Below are 23,255 nucleotides of genomic sequence, written 5' to 3' on the forward strand. Positions count from 1 at the left end.
CTTATAAAAGCTTCTGAAGCTGAAGAGTAAAACTGCTATTCATAAACTGGGCTTATGTTACTTGTTGACTTCTGGGTAAGTCTGTGTCAAATCAACAAAGACTTCTGCAGCCCATCTCAGATTTGCATAAAGATTTTACAGTAGAAATGTTAACCATTTATACTGATTGCTGTGAAATTTTAGCTTCATATATTGAATAGTTTTTTTCTTTTTTTTTTGGGGGGGGGGGGGGGGGGGGGGTTATAAATGGTCCAATGACCCACTTTCAGGCCTTTTTTTGCCCTACTCTACCTACCTACCATTTTGAGTCCTACTGCTTACACAACTTTGAACATTTTTATTCAAATTGGAGAAGGTTCAACAGAAACTTTTTGTTTTTATAGAAATTTAATTTGATGCTTTTTAAGAAATTAAATCCTGTCCTGTCTGGCAGCTTTTAAAATACGAATTATGGTGTAAAAATCACTGTTGTGCCAAACATATGTAGCTTTTCCAAGATACATTCTATGAAGTCTCTATAGGCTCCTCTTGTTTATGTTTCTTTTATTGGCTTATTTCATCATTTTATTTGTGTTATTTCAGTTATTAGATTATATGTAACATAGTATATTATAATATGACAATGTCTAAGTTGACAGGCAGAAGAGGAAAAAAAATACTGCTTTTGGACAACTCTGATAATTCTTGTTAAAATATGAAAAGAGGGAAAATATGCCCACACTTTGAAACATAACATTGTTATGTAAATTGGAGAAGGCTCAACAGAAACTTTCTGTTTTGATAAAAATCTGATTTAATCAGATTTAAAAATCAGATAACCCCCTAAGACACAAACTCTTCCGTGGCATGCATTTTTAATTTCTCCTTGATATCTGGGCTGATTGGGACCTGATGAATGTAAAAACAAAGAATTACCAGATTTTTTTTACCTGATTTTTGTTTCTAAGATAAATGAGAGCCACATATGAGGATATTTGTTTAAAATTTAGATAGAACAGTAGCAGTATAATGTCCTCGTAAGTGGATATCAGGCCATTGTTGAGCAAAATTTAGTATTTTGGTCTAAATAACCCAAAATGTGATGTCCACATATGTGGACGGCAGGTCCTAGGAGGTTAAACATGCAAATATCTAATGAAATTATTTTCTGAGTTGTAATTACACAACCATCTAGAAACTTGTTCTATTCAGATTAAACTCTTTATGGATATTTTTGTTTTTGTTAAAACATTTATCGTATTTGCTCAAATGCTTGAAAGCTGAATGAAAATAAAATATTATCACTTTACGACTTAGTTAGAAACCATATAAGTTTTGAAAGTAACTTAAAACATATAACTTTTTGTTTTGTTTTTGTTTAATATATGAAGCTAAAATTTCACAGGACTGGTTATACAGGTTTAAAATTTGTACCGTGAAACGTTAATACACATTGAAGATAGTTCAGTAGGAAATGTTCTAAAAACTGGCTTATTTGAGACCCTTTATAAAACTGGGCTTTCAATTACATCAGAACAAAAACACAGCCAACTTGAATAACTATTATTAAAAGCTATTCCATACTGACCAGAATATAAGGTCATCTTTGTTTCCCCTCAGGTGTAGCTGTGATTTTCCTCACTATGCATTCTAACAGTCACACACTCCTACTCTGCCACATTTTGTAAGGTAGTATGAATTCTCATGTGACTTTTTAAATGAGTCAACTGACTGAAATTTTTCCCACAGGTGCTACAAGTATATGGCTTCTCACCTGTGTGAATTCTTGAGTGAGTTGTCAAGTTTTTAATATGACTAAATCTTTTTCCACAGGTGCTACAAGAATATGGTTTCGCACCTGTGTGGATTCTTAGATGAGTTTGCAACGTCGAATTCTGACGAAAGGTTTTCCCACAGATGTTACAAGAATGTGGTTTCTCTCCCGTGTGAATTCTTATGTGCGTTTTCAAGTTTATCAAATTAGTGAATCTTTTTTCACACATATCACAAGGATACGGCTTCTCGCCTGTGTGAACTCTCATGTGAATTTTCAAGTGTATCATTTGGCTAAAACTTTTCCCACAGGTGCTACAAGAATATGGTCTTTCACCAGTATGAATTCTCATGTGCGATTTGAATGCTGACATGTCATTAAACTTATTTCCACAGATGCTACAAGGATGAGGCTTCTCACCTGTGTGAATTCTGATGTGCTTTCTTAAGTGTATCATCTGACTAAATCTCTTCCCACATGTGACACAAAAATATGGCTTCTCACCTGTGTGAGCTCTCAGATGTCTATTAAGTTTGGACTGATACTGAAAAAATTTTCCACAAGTGTCACATTTTAATAATTTTTTACTTGATGTTAAGTCCACATGCTCGCTTTCTTCTTGTTCTAGGCTCTCTGGGTCAGGAGAGTTGTGAAAAAGGAACTGGTCACTGTTTGGTTCTGATTTACATTCCTCGTAAGTAGAAGCCACCATAAAGGTCTCAGTCTCCTCCTTCAATACAAGCGGTTCTTCCTCATGACTGATGCAGATTTCCTCCTGTTCTTCTTTAATCTGCAGAGGTTCTGGATCCTCCTGGTCCAGATTGGAGTTCCTCTCTTGGTTACAGACCTGCTGATCTGTGACAACTTCTTCCTCCTTACCGATATCCTGCTGGTGGAGGTCTGTACAAAGACATCAAACATAAAAAAGTTTAGTGTATAAAACACAGGAGAAAATACAAAATAAAAATTGTTCAATTAACTGCTTCCCACTGGTTATTAATGCTGATGGTTGCTGCTGCAGAAAAAAAAACTGTGACAGTGAGCTCAGCTGCAGGTAATTTTAATTTTCCTTCAGTTCCATGCTGTGCTGAATTGGAAGCTAGTGCGATTCTTTGAGGACTAGAGTGACGTGTTCGCTAAGGTGTGCGTTTGTGAGTAGTTTTGCTGTTGTGTTTTGAATTCATCGTAGATGGGACACTGCTGCATAACTTAAGCATGTATACAATGAGTAGCAATAATTTAGGGAAATGATGGTTTGGTACGGTGTTCAGTTATATTACTGAGAAGCACTGGACTTTCCTTTCCAATAAATTTCTAGTTTTTGCAAAGCAAGATTGGACTTGCAGGGAATCTAGATTTTTGTGTTTTCCTGCAATAAAGAAGACAAAACTGGCAATCAATCTCTTAAGACACCTGTGTTTAATTATGGATTTCATGGACAAATGGCAGCAGATATAAACTAAACTAGAATAAGGACTGAACACTATTTGACCCCACAAACAGTGACCTAAAAACGCTTTTTACCTACTGTGGTAACCATCTTTGAAAAATAAGCCACTCTCTCTTTCTCAGGTTATTCAGTGTAAGAAACAGCTCCCTCATATGAAACCTTTTAACTTTAGTGTTTAGGTCTTGTTTTTTTCACCCCCATCAGTGTTTTTAGCTCATCTACTTTTTTTTGGCTCAAGGGTTTGGCCCTATTTGGTTTAAATCTAAAGCCCCTTGTCCACTAATACCTACTCAGATCAACTCGGCACGGTTCGCACAGTTTCCAGGATTTTCCATTAGGTCACAGTGCCTGGTACTAGGTACTGTTTTAGTACCTGCTCGCCCAGGGTTCCAAGCGATCCAAACAGGTACTAAAATGTGACGTTGTCACGCTGCATGTCACATTGGCTGGTCAGTAGCATCACTCGATGAGTCATGAGAGCATCTCGCTCACGAAAGTCAAAACCACCATTTCTGAAACTCGGCAACAAAGGAAATTACTACAAAAAACAACGCCATGTTCTCCCAAGTGTGACGAAAAGCTACAGACTGAGCAGCAGGGATATATTTTCTTCGACCTCCACCTTTGTTGTAGCGCTTGTGTCGCATATTATGTCGCAGGATGCGTACACAGGTTCTTATGACAACAAGCACGCAAACAAGGTACTACTGGGTTGTAATGGAAAACCAGTCGATTTGAGTGCAGTCGACTGCAATGTGCATTCACACTAAAGTGAATTTGACAACAACAATTGCGTAATTTTGCCTCCTCTATTTGAGAAGATGGCGGGACCTGGAGAGAAGTGCTGACACTGCCGACCTTCACCCAGTATGTGATGTGCCACACGAGAGACAATAAAACATTGGACCTACTGTATGCCAATGCAAAAGAGGCATACAGTTGAGATGACCATGGGGAGGACATAGACAGCCTTATGACCTGTTTTACTGGCTACAATAACTTCAGTGTGGATAACACCGTACCCACCAGGACTGTGCAGTGTTTCTCCAACAGCAAACCCTGGATTACCCCAGAAATGAAAGCCATCCTCAAGCAGAAGAGGAGGGTCTTCAAAGCCAGAGACAAGGAGGAGCTGAAAAGGGTGCAGAGAGAGCTGAAAGGCCTGATCAGGAATGGAAAGGCCAGCTACAGGCAGAAGATGGAAGACCAGCTTCTGCAGAACAATGTTAGTGAAGTCTGGAGAGGCCTTATAACCATCTCGGGCCACAAGGATCAGAACTTTCTGCCTGTGGGGGATGCAAAGTGGGCAAGTGAACTGAATCACTTCTTTAACAGGTTTGATTTATCCATGAGGCAGTCTTCAACATCGGCTGCAGACTCACCCACCCCCACTGCTGCTGTTCCACCTCTGACACATCACACCTCCTCTACTCACCCTGCTCACAACTTCCCACCCCCAACACAGCATCCAGCACACAACCAACGTAAGGCTCCAGCCTGTCTCTCTCGACCATCCAGGTTAGGAGGGAACTGAGGAAGACCAGAACCAAGAAGGCAGCGGGTCCAGACGACATCAGCTCCTGCACAGATCAACTCTGTGGGGTGATGGAGCACATCTTTAACCTGAGCCTGATGCTGGGGAGAGTTCCACACCTCTGGAAAACCTCTTGCGTTGTACCAGTACAAAAGACTCCACGTCCCAAGGACCTCAACAGCTACAGGCCCACCTGATGAAGACCCTGGAGCGGCTGGTCCTGGCTCAGCTTCCGCGCCTGGTGAGCTCATCACTGGACCCACTTCAGTTTGCCTACCAGCCTGGCATTGGAGCGGATGAAGCTGTCATTCACCACCTACATCGTTCACTCTCTCACCTGGAGACCGCTGGGAGCACAGTGAGAATAATGTTCTTTGATTTCTCCAGTGCCTTCAACAACATTCTTCCCACAGTCCTGAAGGACAAGATGGAGAACTCGGGAGTGGACCATCACCTCACAACATGGATATGGACTACCTCACCGACCAACCACAGTATGTGAGAGCTCAGGGCTGTGTGTCAGTCATCTGAGGGGGCCCCACAGGGAACGGTTCTGGCTCTGCTGCTCTTCACCATCTACACTGCAGACTTCTCCCACAACTCCACCCAGTGCTTCCTGCAGAAGTTCTCTGATGACTCTGCAATAGTCGGCCTCATCACTGATGGGGACGACAAGGAGTACAGAGACTTTGTGGACTGGTGCCAGCAGAACTACCTCCAGATTAGGGCTGAGACGATTAGTCGACTAGTCACGATTACGTCAACTATCAAAATCGTCGACGACTAATTTAATAGTCGACGCGTCGTTTGAAGCTTTGTAAGATCACAAAAGACGCAGGAATAAGTAGTAGGATTTAAGAGTGTAACTAGAAAGTGCATTTTCTGAAGAAACTGCAGTGTGAATGCTTGAATCTGAATGTGTGCACTGAAATGAATTAATTGCTGAATTTTAACTTAAAAATGTTGAATGAGATGAAAAATATAGAAATTTGCACCTGAAAACAAAAGTGCTGAAGTGCTAAAAGCTGGCAACCACACAGAAGTTGGAAAAGAGCTGAAAATGTTTTAATTTTAAATTAGAAAAACATAAGAAATGAGAAAAGAAAAATTAGAGTCAGAAAACATCTGAATGAATATTAAAAGTTCATATTCTTTGAATAACTGAATGACTAAAATGTGATTCCTCCACATGGATCCACACAGTTTAAAAAGTTTGTATCTATGAGCTTTGAAAGACACGGTGCTGGGAACAGAAGAACGATGGCTGCGTTTTGAGGGTAAAATGATATCTGTAGAGGAAACACTGTGGACACAGCAGCAGTTGAAAGAGAAGTGTTTAAGATGAATCTTGGCACAGTGAGAGACAGAGCTCGTTAGGCAGGCAGGTGTGAGCCTGGTTGCTATAGTGACTGCACCCAATGGCTCAGTACACACGCACACAGACATGCACCTCACTTTTGCTGCTTAAAATGAACAGAAAAGTCAGGCCGAAACAAATCGTTCCCAAATGAAAAGTACAAGTCGTATTGACAAAATTCTTTCACCGTGAGCGACGGCAACGTCTAGTCTACCTAATTCTCGGTTTTCATGGCGGTGGAGTTTATTATATGGACGTGGTGACAGTGGAAAGACACCATGCTCTTCTGATTTTCAAACGAACCTTCTGAGCCATTTTAACATTAGAGTCTATGGAAGAGTTGGAGGGAGGAGGCTGCACATTGGTGACATTTATGACAGAACCATAACATCTAGTACAATAATAAACACATTGGATGAAAGAGGACAGCGATGGCTACGTTTTGAGGGTAAAATCATACCTGTAGACCAAACGCCGCAGACACAGCAGCAGTTTTAAAAAAGATTTTAAGATTAATTTTCGACCTGCTTCCACTCTAGCAGTTGAGCTGTCTCACTCTGGGGGCAACATTCCGTCCCATACACACCCATTATAAACTCTGAAACGGCTGAAAAAACATCATGAAACTTAAACTGGAACTGAAGAAAAAGTATAAAAGATATTGAAAAGATAAATACAAGTTGAATAGTTGAATGTCTTGTCTTCGTTTTAAAGTTTGAATGGTGGCTCTATGTCAACGTATGTAGAAGTAGTAGGAGTTTAAAAATGAGTGAGTTGAATGAGGATTTGAAGGGTCTCCCCATTGAAATACATGGGAAATTTTTGTTGAAAAAAGTTGAATAAAATTAAAAATATAAATGTTAAAAATGAGAAAAATAGAAGCAGTCATGTCCAAAAGAAGAGGAATCTAACGGTGTTTGAATGGTTTTTCTAAGTTGAACGGTTTTGAAGTAGTAGGACTACAAAAAACGTACGGAATAGATAATAATAATAAAATAGAATAATAAAGATTAGAAGAACAATACTGTGAATGCTTTTACAAGCATTCACACTAATAATGGACTGAAACAGAAGATGGCAGCACTGCATGTACAAGGATGCCAGCTGCCGTTAAACCCCAAAGAAGAAGAAACTGTGTCCCAGAATTCATAGCGCGGCCCTGCTCAGTTTCCAACAATGGCGGCAGCTAGTTAGTTTTAATATTACTCTTATTATTCTTTCTGGGTCACAAAATAAACGTTTAACATATTTTCAGAATGTAGCTGTGTAAACCTCAAATATCTGCTCAGTTTATCAAGACACCACATATTTTCAAAAGCGCCCCGACGTTTTCGGAGACGTCTGCTACCCACCAGCTCGATAGCTAGCCGGGGTTCAAGGCTCACTAGAGCCGCTGAGAACACCGGACTCCCGGCAAATCGTTTTCAAACCCACCGCCGTCTTTCGCTACTCAGGTTAAACATGATATATAAGTCACTTAGATAACTGAAAAATGTTACTGTTTGGCTTTTTTCAGTATTTTATTTGTTCCTGAGTAAATCGGTTTGGCTGAGATTAAAGTTACAGTTTTTACACAGCTGAATAAACGTCAAGCAGACAACTTATCAGAAGTGTGAGATGCTCGAGAATATACTCCAGTGTCCTGTTATATTTTAGATAGCAAGGAGCAGACGGCTGAGTTTATTAAACTCCACCGAAACAATCTGCAAATTTCATTTAAATTCAATAAACTATCATCTTGTCTTTATTTTTAGTTAGCAGATACCTGAAACACTTAAAGCTGTAAGCTAATGATAGTTATATAAGAGCAGATGCATGCTGGTGCAATAAGCTGTACGTTTTACGTTCAATGGATGCATGATCTGATTGGTCGACTAATCGCAAAAATAATCGGTGACTAGTCGACTATCAAAATAATCATTTGTGGCAGCCCTACTCCAGATCAACACTAGTAAAACCAAGGAGCTGGTGATGGACTTCTGCAAGCACAAACATCCTCCACTGCAACCACTAAACATCCAAGGTATGGACAATGAGGCTATGGATAGCTACATGTACCTTGGTGTTCATCTGAACAATAAACTGGACTGGACTCACAATTCAGATGCCCTCTACAGAAGAGGGCAGAGCAGGCTGTACCTGCTGCAAAGACTCAGGTCTTGTGGAGTGAAGGGCCCAATCCTGAAGACTTTCTATGAGTCTGTGGTGGCCTCAGCCATCTTTTACTGTGTGGTCTGCTGGGGTGGCAGTATCTCTACTCGGGACAGGCAGAGACCGAACAGGCTGATCCGCAGGTCCAGCTCTGTTTTAGGATGCCCTAAATGGTGGCTAAGCTGTCATCCCTGGTGGACAACATCTCCCACCCCATGCAGGAGACTCTAACAACACTGAGCAGCTCCTTCAGTGGCAGGCTGCGGCCCCCACGATGTGGGACGGAGAGATTCCTCAGGTCTTTCCTTCCAACTGCTGTCAGACTCTACAACATGGTCTCTGCAGATGACTGAACATGTGCAGACAGACACACACACATCACATACACAATTGTAACAGTCTCCCTGATGTGCAATATTACAAAGTGCAATTTTTTTCCTGCTACAACAGAGCTCTTTGTACAGTATTTTATCTTATTTGTATAGTACTTTATTCTATTGTATATTGTATTTTATTCTTGTTGTATAGTATGCTATTCTATTTTATCTTACCCTATCCTATTGTGTTTTATTAACTTTTACCACTCTTAAACTTGTACTTTCTGCCGTGACCAAAATATTTCCCACGTGTGAGACTAATAAAGGTTATCTCACCTTATCTTAGGTTGAACCTTTATCATGCAAAAAATAAACCAGAAACGCTGTCGTCTTCTATGAACCAAAGCTTGTTTAAAATGGAATTAGATCAAAAACAGTACTGAAACTACAAGTGAAGTTTTTTTTTTCAAAAATACTTTACCACATTCTCTGGTCTAAAAATGAGAGACACCATCTGGCTTTTTAATCAGCACTCAGTTCAAAAACCTGCATCTTTGTTGGTACAGAGGTGCATTCATATCCACTGTCCTGGCAGCTTACACATCTGGAAAAGCACCAATAATGCTGAAAGGTATATCCAGATGACGTAGTTTTAAGGAAGACCTTGCATATATCAGCAAGACAAAACTAAATGTCATACTGCATTTATTACAACAGCATTAGTTTGTAGTAGAAAAGTTACGATCCTGTGAAAAACCAAGCACACTCTTAGTGATTCAGTAGCTTGTAGAACCACATCCAGCAGTAAAAACTTGAAGTCATCACTTTCTGTGTGATTTAATCAGTCTCTCGCATCATTGTGGAGAAATTTTGGCCCACTCATCTTTACGAGTTCATTGAAGTTTATGAGGGATTGTTTATACACATTTAGGGAACTCTTAGCATTTTATGTGCAAAGAGTGCCCTGAGTGCATGTGTAGTAAAATGGCTGAGTAATGAAGGCATCAGGACAATGGTCAACCCACGGGACAAAAGATCTTTTGTCGCAATAGTTTCTATTTCTTTCATGTCTGTGAAGGTTCTCAGTCATCCAGGTCATCATAGTCTAAGGAGGTTGGAAAGAAAAACGTCTGGACTTCTTTAAGTTGCTTGAAGACGTTTCATCTCTCATCCGAGAAGCTTCTTCAGTTCTAGGGTCAAATGGTGGAGAGTCCCAGATTTAAACCCAGTGGGAGTAATCCCCCAAAGAGGGACAAAAGGAGCCCCTGATGATCCTCTACCTAATCACATGAGCCAAGGTGTGGAAACGGGTGTGGGTCACAATGAGCTCACCTGAAACCCTGGCTGATTGTGACCCACACCCGTTTTCACACCTTGGCTCATCTTCTCGGATGAGAGGTGAAACATCTTCAAGCAACTTAAAGAAGTCCAGGCCCTTTTCTTTCCAACCTCCTTAGACTATTTCTTTCATATTATTCCCTCTCCACTCTCTCCTTGCGTCCTTTATACTATCCCTAACAATTATAGTACCTTTTAGCTAAGTTTAAAATCCTAAAAGAGTTATATAATTATTATGGACCTTTATTTACAGTTTAACATACCTATTCTGTGTAGCTTTATTTCAGGTTTCCAAATGGTATCCAGCAGTCTGAGCCGCTCTTTTCCGGTCCAGACGATGATGCCTTCGGCCTCCTGACCAGTGCAGACTTCCTCCTGTTCCTCTTTAATCTGTGGAGGCTCTGGGTCATTTTGGTCCAGACTGGAATTCCTCTCCTGGTTACAGACCTGCTGATCATCCACACCCTCCTCTTCCTCACAATTCATGTTGATGTGGGAGGACTTTAGAAACAAAGGGATGTAAGAAAAATGTTACTAATGTGATGACAGGAACACACAGATATAATCCAGAAGGACTGTACACTGCGAGCATGTCTCTCATATACAGTGGCTTGCAAAAGTATTCGGCCCCCTTGAACTTTTCCACATTTTGTCACATTACAGCCACAAACATGAATCAATTTTATTGGAATTCCACGTGAAAGACCAACACAAAGTGGTGTACACGTGAGAAGTGGAACGAAAATCATACATGATTCCAAACATTTTTTACAAATAAATAACTGAAAAGTGGGGTGTGCGTAATTATTCAGCCCCCTGAGTCAATACTTTGTAGAACCACCTTTTGCTGCAATTACAGCTGCCAGTCTTTTAGGGTATGTCTCTACCAGCGTTGCACATCTAGAGACTGAAATCCTTGCCCATTCTTCTTTGCAAAACAGCTTCAGCTCAGTCAGATTAGATGGGCAGCGTTTGTGAACAGCAGTTTTCAGATCTTGCCACAGATTCTCGATTGGATTTATACACCAGACAGGTCAGGGATAAAGTTATTGAGAAATTTAAAGCAGGCTTAGGCTACAAAAAGATTTCCCAAGCCTTGAACATCCCACGGAGCACTGTTCAAGCCATCATTCAGAAATGGAAGGAGTATGGCACAACTGTAAACCTACCAAGACAAGGCCGTCCACCTAAACTCACAGGCCGAACAAGGAGAGCGCTGATCAGAAATGCAGCCAAGAGGCCCATGGTGACTCTGGACGAGCTGCAGAGATCTACAGCTCAGGTGGGGGAATCTGTCCATAGGACAACTATTAGTCGTGCACTGCACAAAGTTGGCCTTTATGGAAGAGTGGCAAGAAGAAAGCCATTGTTAACAGAAAACCATAAGAAGTCCCGTTTGCAGTTTGCCACAAGCCATGTGGGGGACACAGCAAACATGTGGAAGAAGGTGCTCTGGTCAGATGAGACCAAAATGGAACTTTTTGGCCAAAATGCAAAACGCTATGTGTGGCAGAAAACTAACACTGCACATCACTCTGAACACACCATACCCACTGTCAAATATAGTGGTGGCAGCATCATGCTCTGGGGGTGCTTCTCTTCAGCAGGGACAGGGAAGCTGGTCAGAGTTGATAGGAAGATGGATGGAGCAAAATACAGGGCAATCTTGGAAGAAAACCTCTTGGAGTCTGCAAAAGACTTGAGACTGGGGCGGAGGTTCACCTTCCAGCAGGACAACGACCCTAAACATAAAGCCAGGGCAACAATGGAATGGTTTAAAACAAAACATATCCATGTGTTAGAATGGCCCAGTCAAAGTCCAGATCTAAATCCAATCGAGAATCTGTGGCAAGATCTGAAAACTGCTGTTCACAAACGCTGTCCATCTAATCTGACTGAGCTGGAGCTGTTTTGCAAAGAAGAATGGGCAAGAATTTCGGTCTCTAGATGTGCAAAGCTGGTAGAGACATACCCTAAAAGACTGGCAGCTGTAACTGCAGCAAAAGGTGGTTCTACAAAGTATTGACTCAGGGGCCTGAATAATTACGCACACCCCACTTTGCAGTTATTTGTAAAAAATGTTTGGAATCATGTATGATTTTCATTCCACTTCTCACGTGTACACCACTTTGTGTTGGTCTTTCACGTGGAATTCCAATAAAATGGATTCATGTTTGTGGCTGTAATGTGACAACATGTGGAAAAGTTCAAGGGGGCCGAATACTTTTGCAAGCCACTGCATGTGAGTGAACTTTAAAGTGAACAAATTTGACAAATGTGTCAGGAGTACCATGTGAGACAGTCTCGAGTTCTGGTGCTCTTATTTGCAAAGTTCAGACTACAAAACATTCAGGTAGTGGCTTAAAGTGTGAAGCAGCTATTTGATTAAAAGTTGTACACTGCAGAATCACACATGTCTAAAGAGGAAACAGCTTTTCCTAAATCCAAATCAGGAATTTGTTTCCATGATAAAAAACACGCTGCAGATAAACAATCAGTTGCATTTAATTTTGACCATGAGAACTTCTCTGCCTATGATGGGAGATCTACTCCAAGATCCACATTAAGAGCTACTTCCCTTTGTCCAGTGTCTTTCACTTATTTCAATCAGACATACTGTCAAGCACAGAAAACCAAAGGAGGCTCTGCTGCTGCCATGAGATTAGCTGCAGTGAGATTACTGCTGGATACCTTTAGTTTAAGGGTGCTCTATCTCAGCAAAACTTTTGAAATATTTTGAGAAACATTTCAATTTCAATTATTTCACCTGATCATTTAAAAATAAATTTTCTTAAACCCAGAGTTGGCACAAATACAGGCTTTCTTTACTTATGCAGAAGTACAGATATACTCCAGTAAAAGTTGAAGTACTGATTAAACTTCTTTACTCAAGTAAAAGTGAAAAAGTACAGGCTCTGAAATGTACTCAAAACAAGAAAGCAAAAACTAATTCATTGAAGAACATTTCTATTTCCTATTTCTATGCAAAGCTAACTGAACCTCATGCTATACTAATCTAATGGTAAAATAAAATTAGTAGAATACAAACTTTATGTTTGTCTGAATTCAATTCTAATAAATGTACTCAGCTTGAATCAGTTAAGTAGAACATCAAGAGTGAAAAAGAAGGAAAATAAAATATATCTCTATTTGCTGTTGCTGACATTGTAGAGGGCGACTTTGCCTCTAAACAGCAAAATGAGCACAGTGAGAGGTTAAAGTGGATTCAGCAGGTGGGGGAACCCTAAAATCAGTTGTAGTGGCTCAGTGTGGGGAAAAGAATGATAACTCACAATAATTTATATTGAGAGCAGATTATCTTAATGTGCAGGCTGTGATCAGCTGACCTGCTGCTATTGCTGAGGTTTACTGCTCTTTGTGGATTTACACACCTGCATCAGATGTTTCATGAGTTTTTCTGGCTGATTTACATCCTCTGCACTGACAGTACACTGTTGATGCTATTTTCTAGATGGTAAAAAGGTTGAATTCAGTGAATTATTCTCCTACCTTTGAATCTAACCTTTCTTCTTCCTCTCCTGTCCTCTTTCTTATCTTTCTCCATCTCTGTGTGACATCAGCTCTCTTTCTTTTTTCTCCCTGTGAAATATAGCAGCTGGAGCTTTAGCTAGCAACACACTGTGAACAACTGCACACAATTTGTGTGTTTGCTGATGTTTGTTGAGCCTTTGAACTTGAAATTACCTGTGATTTAAATAACATCACTCCCTTATGTTCGTTCCTCTTCTGTAGCGTTATCTAAATGTTGAAGTACTGCAACTTATAGACATTTGCAGTTGTTCCAAAAATATAACAAAATAAAATAAAATAAAAACACCACCTCATGTTAACCCCTTACTAAGGCACACAGTTTTGCCTCTTTCATCCCTTTTTATATGACATCCTCTGGTAATTAATACACAAACAGGATTCCCTTTTATGTGTTACTGTTTAGGCTCAAATAAGTTTGATGTTTGGAGGCGAGAGGCGGAGAGAAAAACATGTATTTAAAAATGGTGAGGGTCGTCTGCTAGGGTGCTAGGACCTGATCGGGGGTGTTTTCCACAATATTTCTCAAAGTAATCTGCAGGTTGTACAAACAAAGTGACATTCAAACTGTTGTAAGTGACCCAAGGACCTATAATCTGTCAAGCACATCTGTCCTGGATATTATCAAAGTCATTTAAAGCAGAAACAAAGGTTTCCAAAACGTGACTTTTAACAAAAGGGAAAAATGACTGCACACAGAGTAGACACAGTAAGGCAGATTCAAAATGACATTTTCAAAAGAGATTCGTAGATCCTGCTGACTACAGCCAACCAATACATAAAAAAGGATATTAAAGTTTGTTTTTCTTTTAAAAAGGAAAACACGCCAGCACTGGCAACCCCTTTTATGCAGAACAAAGTCGCTTCCCTCAGTGTCTCAGTGGGTATTTAACGTCAAATATTTACATTTAAAATAAAGAGAAGCGCTTGATTTTAGCCTGTTAGCCTACAAACTGAGCCGCTACATGAGCTCCAGCACGGTTCACACTCCCGTGTTAGCTCACCGAGACCGTCTCAGTGTTACACACCTGTAATGTGTGGCTTTATCTCGGGTTTCCAGCTGATGTCCAGCAGTCTGAGTTGACGGCTGGTCTCCTTCTCATGCCGGACGATCGTTTTTTTTTTTTAACTTGTTAGCAGATTTCTTCAACAACAATCACTCTGAAACCCGAACACTAGACATGTTAAACAGTAACCGTTGCGTCATTTCCGTCATTTCTCTTCTATTGTACTTCCGGTGGGCTAGAAAGCCCAGAAGCGTATTGCTGCGCTTCTCAGGTCAGTCCGACGAAAGTCAAGTCCTTACATAAAGTCTGGCACCCCTACGAAGGAGTAATGTACGATAGATAAATAATAGCTTTTTTTTGTTTTATTGTAATTGATCATTTTGAGGAACAACATGGAAATTTGGAGATTAAAGGTAAAATATTATTAGTGTGTATAGCAGACAAGGCAGTTGTTTGACAGTAATAATATTAAAAAAAATAATGCTTTTCTTAATGTAGTCCTGATGCTTTGCCTTACCTGCCTATCACACAGATGTTTCATTTTCATCACAGCAGTAAAAGTATTGCTGTTTTATTGACAGCTGTAAAGAAAGGAGCTCATGCTGAAGTATCAGTTTATATAAAATCAAACACACTGAGCTCCACATGAACTTCATGCTAACCGAAAGTAAAATGTGGTGCAGACAAGCAAGAACCAAAAAATGTCTGTCCTTTGTCACCATTTTATTAGATTTTTACTGTTTGTGTTAAACTATGCTGTTTCCTGTTACTGTCCCTGCTCTTTGTTCTCATCAAAGGTCTTGTTCTGTTAACACTCTGTGCTGAAGCTGAATATTAGATGATACAGCTCCAGACTAAATCACTGACCCATTAATGACGCTTTGATACAGTTGTATCTTGCACTTCTATCAACAGGGATGCAGAGGAGGTTAAAGCACTTCAGCTTAGTTTGTTCACAGCTGTGCCAAAATTCATGAATACCTCCACGGATGTCCCGAGGAGGGCAACAATATGCTTTTAATGCAGCCAATCTGACGAAAATTTAAAAGGAGAAGAGGAAGAACGGAAATGATGCGTAATGCAATGTCAGACATATGATGCTGAAAGAAAAATTGATCAGGTTGGTGATATGAAAGTGAAACTCAACTTGATTGATTTGTTTCGTACGAACTCGAGAAGTGAAAGTTATCAGAGCCTATTTTGATTCTTAAGGCAGACTCATTTGTTTTGGGAGGATTTCATGTTTTTTTAAAACAACATTTCGGTCCACACTCCACACCAGTTGGTGGCGGTAATGCGCCATTTTGCTGTTTGCCAACCGCCATTAAACAATAAAAAGAAGAAGGAACCGACGCTGCTCTGTCCCGTTGTGTGTCTGAGAGGAGGTGACTGCGGCTGCTCAAGAAATCTCAGAGGTTAGGATAGGATCGTCCGGTATGAGGAGATCAGTCAGCACAGACTGCTGGATATCAGCTGGAAATCTGAGTTAAAGTATCACATTACAGGTATGTAAAACTGGTGATGGTCTCAGTGAACGAACACAGGAATACCATATCGCACCATATAGGACTGATCAGAGCTCAGTTTTGGCTAACAGTCTAACAAGGACTTCTTCTCTATCTTTAAACGGCAAACCTTTAGTATTAACATCCAGGAGACAGAAGCCGGTTCTGTGTATTTTGGTCGGAGAGTGACAAACCCGGCGGGTTTTCACCGGACGGCGTGTCCGTGCTGTCGGGTTTTGTGCTTTGTGTTTACGTCTTTTTGCGCTTACCTGCCCTTTAATCGTTTTAGCCGATTGACGGTTGAAATTGTTTTGTGAGCTTTAAGTCGAGATTCCGGCGTTTCTGGCAAAATACATTTGCATTTAAAAATTGATCAAATTAAATCAGGATTTAATGAATCGATAACTCATAATTCATATTAAAATCGATTTGAATCGGGAAATCGATTTTTTAAACCCACCCCCACACAGAATAGCTGTAAAAGAAGAGCACTGTCCTGCAAAGTAACAGTGTGTATAAATGAATACAGTTTCATATGAATACAGCTAATGTAGTTATAAAGCTATAAGGTATCTGATATAAGAAGAAAAAAAACATAAAAATGTTTTTTCAATAATTGTTATTATTATTTTTTAATAAGGATAGAAGATGTTTATACGTTTATATTATTATGTTTTATTATTGTTTCTGTGCGGTGCAGCAGGCCATGTGGTGGTTGTGACAGTGTGGCGTCTTCATTTGGGTCCAGCCACAGTTTCAGTGAGCTGCTGCTACAACTAACCTCCTGATTAGCTAGCTTGTCTCAACAACTTTAAAATTAATTGCAATGTTTTCATTCTGGTTTAATAAACAAATGTTAATAACAATTTAGCATCTTTTTACTGTCTTGATGCATACTAAATCATCCAGGTATTAAAATCCCCAAAAGATTCTGGTCATCTGGACGTAGTGTTTTCAGTGGTAGAAATGTTTCATCACTCATCCAAGTGACTTCTTCAGTCTCAGCTGACTGCAGGCTTCCCCAACCTTATAAACAGTACATTTGCACAAGGATTTGAAACGAGCCCACAGAATGAACAATGGGCTGTGAGATCAGTTGTCATGACCACTGATCAAAGACCATTGATCAATGGTCATTGATCCATTCACATACCATTTACAGAGAGCTGCACTCACAGCATTGTAAGATGGTGAAAGATGGACCCGTAGGCCCCCTCCTCAATTGAGAGATTGTCTTTCCCTTTTCACAGGTACTCCTCCTCCTTGGGGAGTCAAGGAGGTCTTTGATCAATGTCTATTGATTTGTGGCCATATATATGTATATATGTGTGTGTGTGTCTAGGCATATGTGTATGTTGTTGGGGGTTTTTTTCATTTGCCTTTTTTATGGGCCCCCCAGCTGTCTGTGAGTCTGTTGGCATGTACACAGAATGCCCACTGAAGTAACTTTGCCCTAAGATTTATTTAAAGATTGGGATTTAGATTGATCTACTTAGAAAAATGGGCTGTGAGGTCAGTTTCTTTTTTCATTAATATGCAAATTTGATCAAAGACCATTGATCAATGGCCATGAGTACCAATAATGGCTGCACCCACAGCATTGTAAGATGGTGAAAGATTTACCCATAGGCCCCCTCCTCGATTCAGAGATTGTCTTTTCCTTTTCATGTAAATTACCTCTTCAAGGAGTCTTTGATCAGTGGTTATTGATCAGTGGTCATTACAATCTGCATATTAATGATCAAGGAACTGACCTCACTGCTCGCTGTTCATTCACTGGTTTCAGTCATTGTGCAGATGTACTGATTATAAGGTTGGGTAAATCTGCAGTCAGCCCTTTGAGTGCTCTAGGAGAGTAGAAAAGCGTTATATAAGTATCAGTCCATTTAGTGTTCCTGAAACACTTTCAGTTTTACTAACAAATGTGAGCAACATGCTCACAGTGTACAGCACTGCTAGATTATATTTGCTCACAAGTATATTTTCCTGCTATCACACTAGTAACAATTTTCTTGTGTCCCACTGTTCCTCAAGACTTCCTAAGGCAATATGAAGTGTGAGGAAGAGGAGGGTCTGGATGACTGGCAGGACTTCAACCAGGGGAGGAATTCCAGTCTGTACCAGGAGGACCCAGAGCCTCCACAGATTAAAGAGGAACAGGATGAACTCTGCATTAATCATGAGGGAGAACAACTTGTAGTGAAGCAGGAGGCCGAAGGCATCATTGTCTGGACTGGTGAAGAGCGGCGCAAACTGCTGGATACCATCTGGAAACCCGAAATAAACCTAGAGAGCACAGGTATGTAAAAACTCATATATATATATATATATATATATATATATATATATATATATATATATATGACAGCGTTATGACAGCGTCCTTATGTGCCGACACCGGTGTTTTAGCTAGCAAAGCGGCGTGGCTGATGTGGAGTGAAGCCACGTTAATGACAACATGTACAACTATTGGAGATGTGAGCAGGACAGACAGAACAATTGACAGAAAAAGTGTGGACTTTATACCAGTTTTTAAATTGTGTTGATAGGCCACGTAAAACCAGAGTTATGATAAAAATATTTGCAATGTTTGGTTTTCTTCCTGAATACTATCGTTTTTTATATTTACTGCGGGAAGAAACGGTGAAAATGGCGAAAAAGGAAGGCGCTCGAAAGCGCTCTCCACCTGTGAGCAAAAACAAAACCAAACACACACCCCCTCCCCCTTTCCTATTGGTGGAAAAATGTACCATGTGGACCAATCAAAAAATGATATGGCAACATGGCATTTAGTTGTTTAGGAAGGGGGACGTTTCAGGAGTGATGGTGGTGGTTTGAGATGTGAGAGATTTGCGACATTTAGCGCAAATCTTGTGTAGTTAGTGTGTAGTGTAGTCAATAGTTTTGGTGTGTGTGTCAGAACAATGAGGCGACTACTGAATGTTAGAGGAGTGATACATCTCCTGCTGTCAGGCCTGCAGGTATCAGACTGTTGCTCTCCTTTATCTAATAGTGGACAGAAATTATTTTTTGGAGTGGCACAAATAATTTGTGTGGCATCAGATTTGATGCAGAACAGCTGATTGTTCTGTAAATAGTTTGAAATGTTTATTTAAAAAACCGTCTTGGCTGCATTTTTAGGTAAACAGCTGCAAAAACTTTGTTGTTTGCATAACTCAGTTACTTTTTTGAAGAAGTAACTATATAATTAATTGCCCAACATTTACATTTACAGTTACAGGACTCTCTCCCAGACCACAGACTCATACTCATAATACAAGTCAGAGCTTTATAAAAAAAAAAAAAGAAAAAAAAAAGTTAAGTTTTGTTTTCAAAATTGGAGTTCAAGTTATTTTTACTTCCAATAATGTTAACATACTACACAGGCCATGAACAAGATTTTTTTAAATTTTCATTGTAAGTGAGCTAAAGCACTTAATTAAAAGTAGTCTAACATAAATGTAAATGCTGTAATTTGATTATTTTAATAAACCATGTAACTTGGATGGATTCGATGCTGGCGTGACCACAGTGCACACGTCTAATGTCGCTCACAGTGGTCCAAGGGACCGCTCAGGGAGTTTGTGTGTTTGCTCAGACACATGAAAAATTAAAGGGAACATTGCCCCTCACCCACCCATGAAAGAACTGCTAGAAAATACACAACACACAGTAATAATATGTTTTACATTATAAAACAATTCTAATTCTAAGTGATATTATACACTGCTTGCATTAAATTTTAGAATCGTATTTATACCGTTAAAGTCGAACAAAAGACGGTATATTAAAATTATGTTAAAGTTAGGAAGGTAAAAATAAAAATTTATGGTTGCTAACAATTTTAGATTTTTCATTTTATTTTACATTAGGTGTGTTAATTCAGTTTCTGTTTTGTAATTTAATTGATGTTTGTATTTAAACATATGTACTTAAAAATAACTGAATTCTGTAAAATGTTATATGAAAAACTCTGGATGTTTAAAAACTCTGCCATTTAACAAATATTGAGCTTTTCTAATAAGAGTGTCAGAACTCCATTCATTTATATCAGTGCGAAAAATAATTGTTCAAATTTTTGAATTACACTTTTCTTTCATAAACACATTTTTCCCATTTGTCCCATCAGATCTGATTCACCAAGTTGAGCGTAACAAGGAGGAGGTTCTGACAGACCAACAGATCTGTAACCAGGAGAAGAACTTCAGCCTGGACCAGGAGCACCCAGATCCTCCACAGATTAAAGAGGAACAGCGGGAACTCCCCAACAGTCAGGAGGCAGAACAGTTTCTACTGAAGCAGGAAACTGATACGTTTATGGTGATTCCTTTTTATGAGCATAGTGACCTCAATGAACTAGAACCAAACAGGAACCAGCTTCTTTCTCTTAACTCTTATGAACCAAACATGCATGATTGGAAAGAAGGTCACCATGTGGACCTGGGATCGGCTAGAAATTGGGAGCTGAAGAAAATGAGACATAACAGAAACGATAGTCACAGTAATATAATACACAACTCTCCAGTATCAGAGAGTCAGTGTAAATCTATTAAAAATAAAAATTGTGTAAAATGCACTTGTGGTAAAACCTTTCGCGATAAATACAGCCTCACTAGACATTTGAAAGTGCACACGGGTGAGAAACCTTATTCTTGTACCACCTGTGATAAAAGATTTAGTGAGTTGTCAAGTTTGAAGAGACACATGAAAATTCACACAGGTGAAAGGCCATATTTTTGTAGCATCTGTGGAAAAAGATTCCGGCAAACGATAAACTTGAAAACTCACATTAGATGTCACACAGGTGAGAAGCCCTATTCCTGTGGGACTTGTGGAAAACAATTCAGTCACATGATAAACTTGAAAACTCACATGAGAACTCACACAGGTGAGAAGCCCTATTCCTGTAGCACTTGTGGGAAAGATTTTAGTAACTTCTCAGCATTCAAAACTCACATGAGATTCCACACAGGTGAGAAGCCGCATTCTTGTGATACTTGTGGGAAAGGATTCAGTCATATGATGAACTTGAAAACCCACATGAGAACTCACACAGGTGAGAAGCCCTATTCTTGTAGTACCTGTGGCAAAAGATTCAGTCAGAAATCAACATTGGAACGTCACATGCGAATTCACACAGGTGAGAAGCCACATTCTTGTACCATTTGTGGGAAAAGATTTTGTAACTTATCAGCATTAAAATCTCACACTAGATTCCACACAGGTGAGAAGCCACATTCTTGTGGCACCTGTGGGAAAGGATTCAGTCATATGGTAAATTTGAAAACTCATATGAGAATTCACACAGGGGAGAAACCATATTCTTGTAACACGTGTGGAAAACAATTCAGTCATAGGATGAACTTGAAAACTCACATGAGAACCCACACAGGTGAGAAGCCCTATTCCTGTAGCACTTGTGGGAAAGATTTTAGTGACTTCTCAGCATTAAAATCTCACACTAGATTCCACACAGGTGAGAAGCCACATTCTTGTGATACTTGTGGGAAAAGATTCAGTCATATGATAAACTTGAAAACTCACATGAGAACTCACACAGGTGAGAAGCCCTATTCTTGTAGTACCTGTGGCAAAAGATTTAGTCAGAAATCAACATTGGAACGTCACATGCAAATTCACACAAGTGAGAAGCCACATTCTTGTAGCACATGTGGTAAAAGATTCAGACATATGATGAACTTGAGAACTCACATGAGAACTCACACAGGTGAGAAGCCCTATTCGTGCAGTGCCTGTGGGAAAAGATTCTTTCAGAAATCAACATTGGAACGTCACATGCAAATTCACACAGGAGAGAAACCACATTCTTGCTCCACTTGTGGGAAAAGATTTTGTAACTTATCAGCATTAAAATCTCACACTAGATTCCACACAGGTGAGAAGCCACATTCTTGTGGCACCTGTGGGAAAAGATTCAGTCATATGGTGAATTTGAAAACTCATATGAGAATTCACACAGGGGAGAAACCATATTCTTGTAACAGCTGTGAGAAAAGATTTCGTTACACGACACAATTGAAAAGACACATGAGAATTCATACTGGTTGAAAGTTTCACTCTTTCAAAATGTGGGAGAGCTACTGTTACGAGTTTGTTTCTCACACAGGTGAGAAACGAAATCACTGCAAGACCTGAGGGAAAAGACCCCATTCTTATCTATGGTATAGTTTCTGTCTAGAACACTTAAAGACAGAATTCTTTGGGGCACTTTCATGTTTATCAGATAGCATAGTGAAGACAATAGGGAGAGCATGACAAGAGAATAGAAAAACAGGCGCAGCAAAAGGAATCAGGTAGGAATCAAACATGAGTTTAAGCATGCAATATTACAGCATATACTAATCTATTCAACTTGTGAGCTAAACTGTTATCCAAGAGCTTTGAGAATTGTTTATTCAAATTATTACCTCATTTCCATGATATATTGATGAATCTCTGAGTTATTTAAATCCCTTTATTTATCTGAACTCATATTTTCCAGTTGTTCTAGTGTTGTACATGTGAAAAACATCAATTGTAAATGTCTGTTGTTTACAATATTACAATTGTAATAATTATTATTTTATTATTAAAAACTAATAATTATGTCATGGTGGACTTGAAATCACTTTGTGTTGCCATGCTGATTTCTGCTTAACTTCAGGGGAAATTTCATGCCTGTATTGTTATTTATTGTTTAGTTCTGTTGTATATGAGTATTGGTTATGTGTTCTTAAATGGTAAATAAAGAGATATTTAAAGGTTTTTGTGGTTATTTATTTCTTCAGAATCAGAATCATCCATCCATTTGCTTCCGCTTATCCTTTCCAGGGTCGCGGGGGGCGCTGGAGCCTATCCCAGCTGTCATAGGGCGAGAGGTGGGGTTCACCCTGAACAGGTTGCCAGTCTGTCACAGGGCTAACACATAGAGACACAGACAACCATTCGCACTCACATTCACTCACAGATTCACACCTATGGGCAATTTAGATTAATCAATTAACCTATCCCCACTAACAGAATCAGATATACTTTATTAATCCCGAAGGAAATTATGGGTTACAGCAGGCAGCATGCTAGTTGGCGCATGTGCACTTACAAGGAACCTTCTGACCAAACATACTTTAGACAGACATCACATTGGGGAGACAGGTCAGAGAGGTAGGCTGATAGGAAAAAACAACGAAATTAAACACACATGAGGTGAGAGGAGAAAAAACTCCACCCAGACTGAGCTCCTAATGGGAAAACAGTTTGAGAGCAGAAAAAAATCACATTTCCTTTCCTGCTTGGC

The 23,255-nt window shown here is 39.6% G+C and overlaps 2 protein-coding genes across 4 annotated transcripts; one reads left to right on the forward strand and one right to left on the reverse strand.

Moving 5' to 3' along the window:
• Positions 1 to 229: 229 nt before the first annotated feature.
• LOC134616982 (zinc finger protein 501-like) lies at positions 230 to 14,635 on the reverse strand. Of its 3 annotated transcripts, none has more exons than XM_063462124.1 (4): positions 14,478 to 14,635; positions 13,411 to 13,500; positions 10,164 to 10,401; positions 230 to 2,653 (listed from the first exon to the last, which is right to left on the reverse strand). In XM_063462124.1, the coding sequence occupies exons 3-4, from the start codon at positions 10,384 to 10,386 to the stop codon at positions 1,647 to 1,649; spliced, it is 1,230 nt and encodes a 409-aa protein (XP_063318194.1). In that variant the 5' UTR covers positions 10,387 to 10,401; positions 13,411 to 13,500; positions 14,478 to 14,635; the 3' UTR covers positions 230 to 1,646. The 3 variants fall into 3 exon arrangements, with proteins under 3 accessions (XP_063318194.1, XP_063318192.1, XP_063318193.1); XM_063462122.1 differs by lacking the exon at positions 14,478 to 14,635 and adding an exon at positions 13,606 to 13,688; XM_063462123.1 differs by lacking the exon at positions 13,411 to 13,500.
• A 66-nt stretch (positions 14,636 to 14,701) lies between these two features.
• On the forward strand, positions 14,702 to 22,726 carry LOC134616960 (zinc finger protein 883-like). Its single transcript, XM_063462087.1, has 4 exons — positions 14,702 to 14,869; positions 15,372 to 15,961; positions 17,996 to 18,260; positions 20,091 to 22,726. The coding sequence occupies exons 3-4, from the start codon at positions 18,011 to 18,013 to the stop codon at positions 22,028 to 22,030; spliced, it is 2,190 nt and encodes a 729-aa protein (XP_063318157.1). The 5' UTR covers positions 14,702 to 14,869; positions 15,372 to 15,961; positions 17,996 to 18,010; the 3' UTR covers positions 22,031 to 22,726.
• The last annotated feature ends 529 nt before the right edge of the window (positions 22,727 to 23,255 follow it).

The sequence above is a fragment of the Pelmatolapia mariae genome, linkage group LG18 (genome assembly GCF_036321145.2).
Source record: "Pelmatolapia mariae isolate MD_Pm_ZW linkage group LG18, Pm_UMD_F_2, whole genome shotgun sequence".
Lineage (NCBI taxonomy): Eukaryota > Metazoa > Chordata > Actinopteri > Cichliformes > Cichlidae > Pelmatolapia > Pelmatolapia mariae.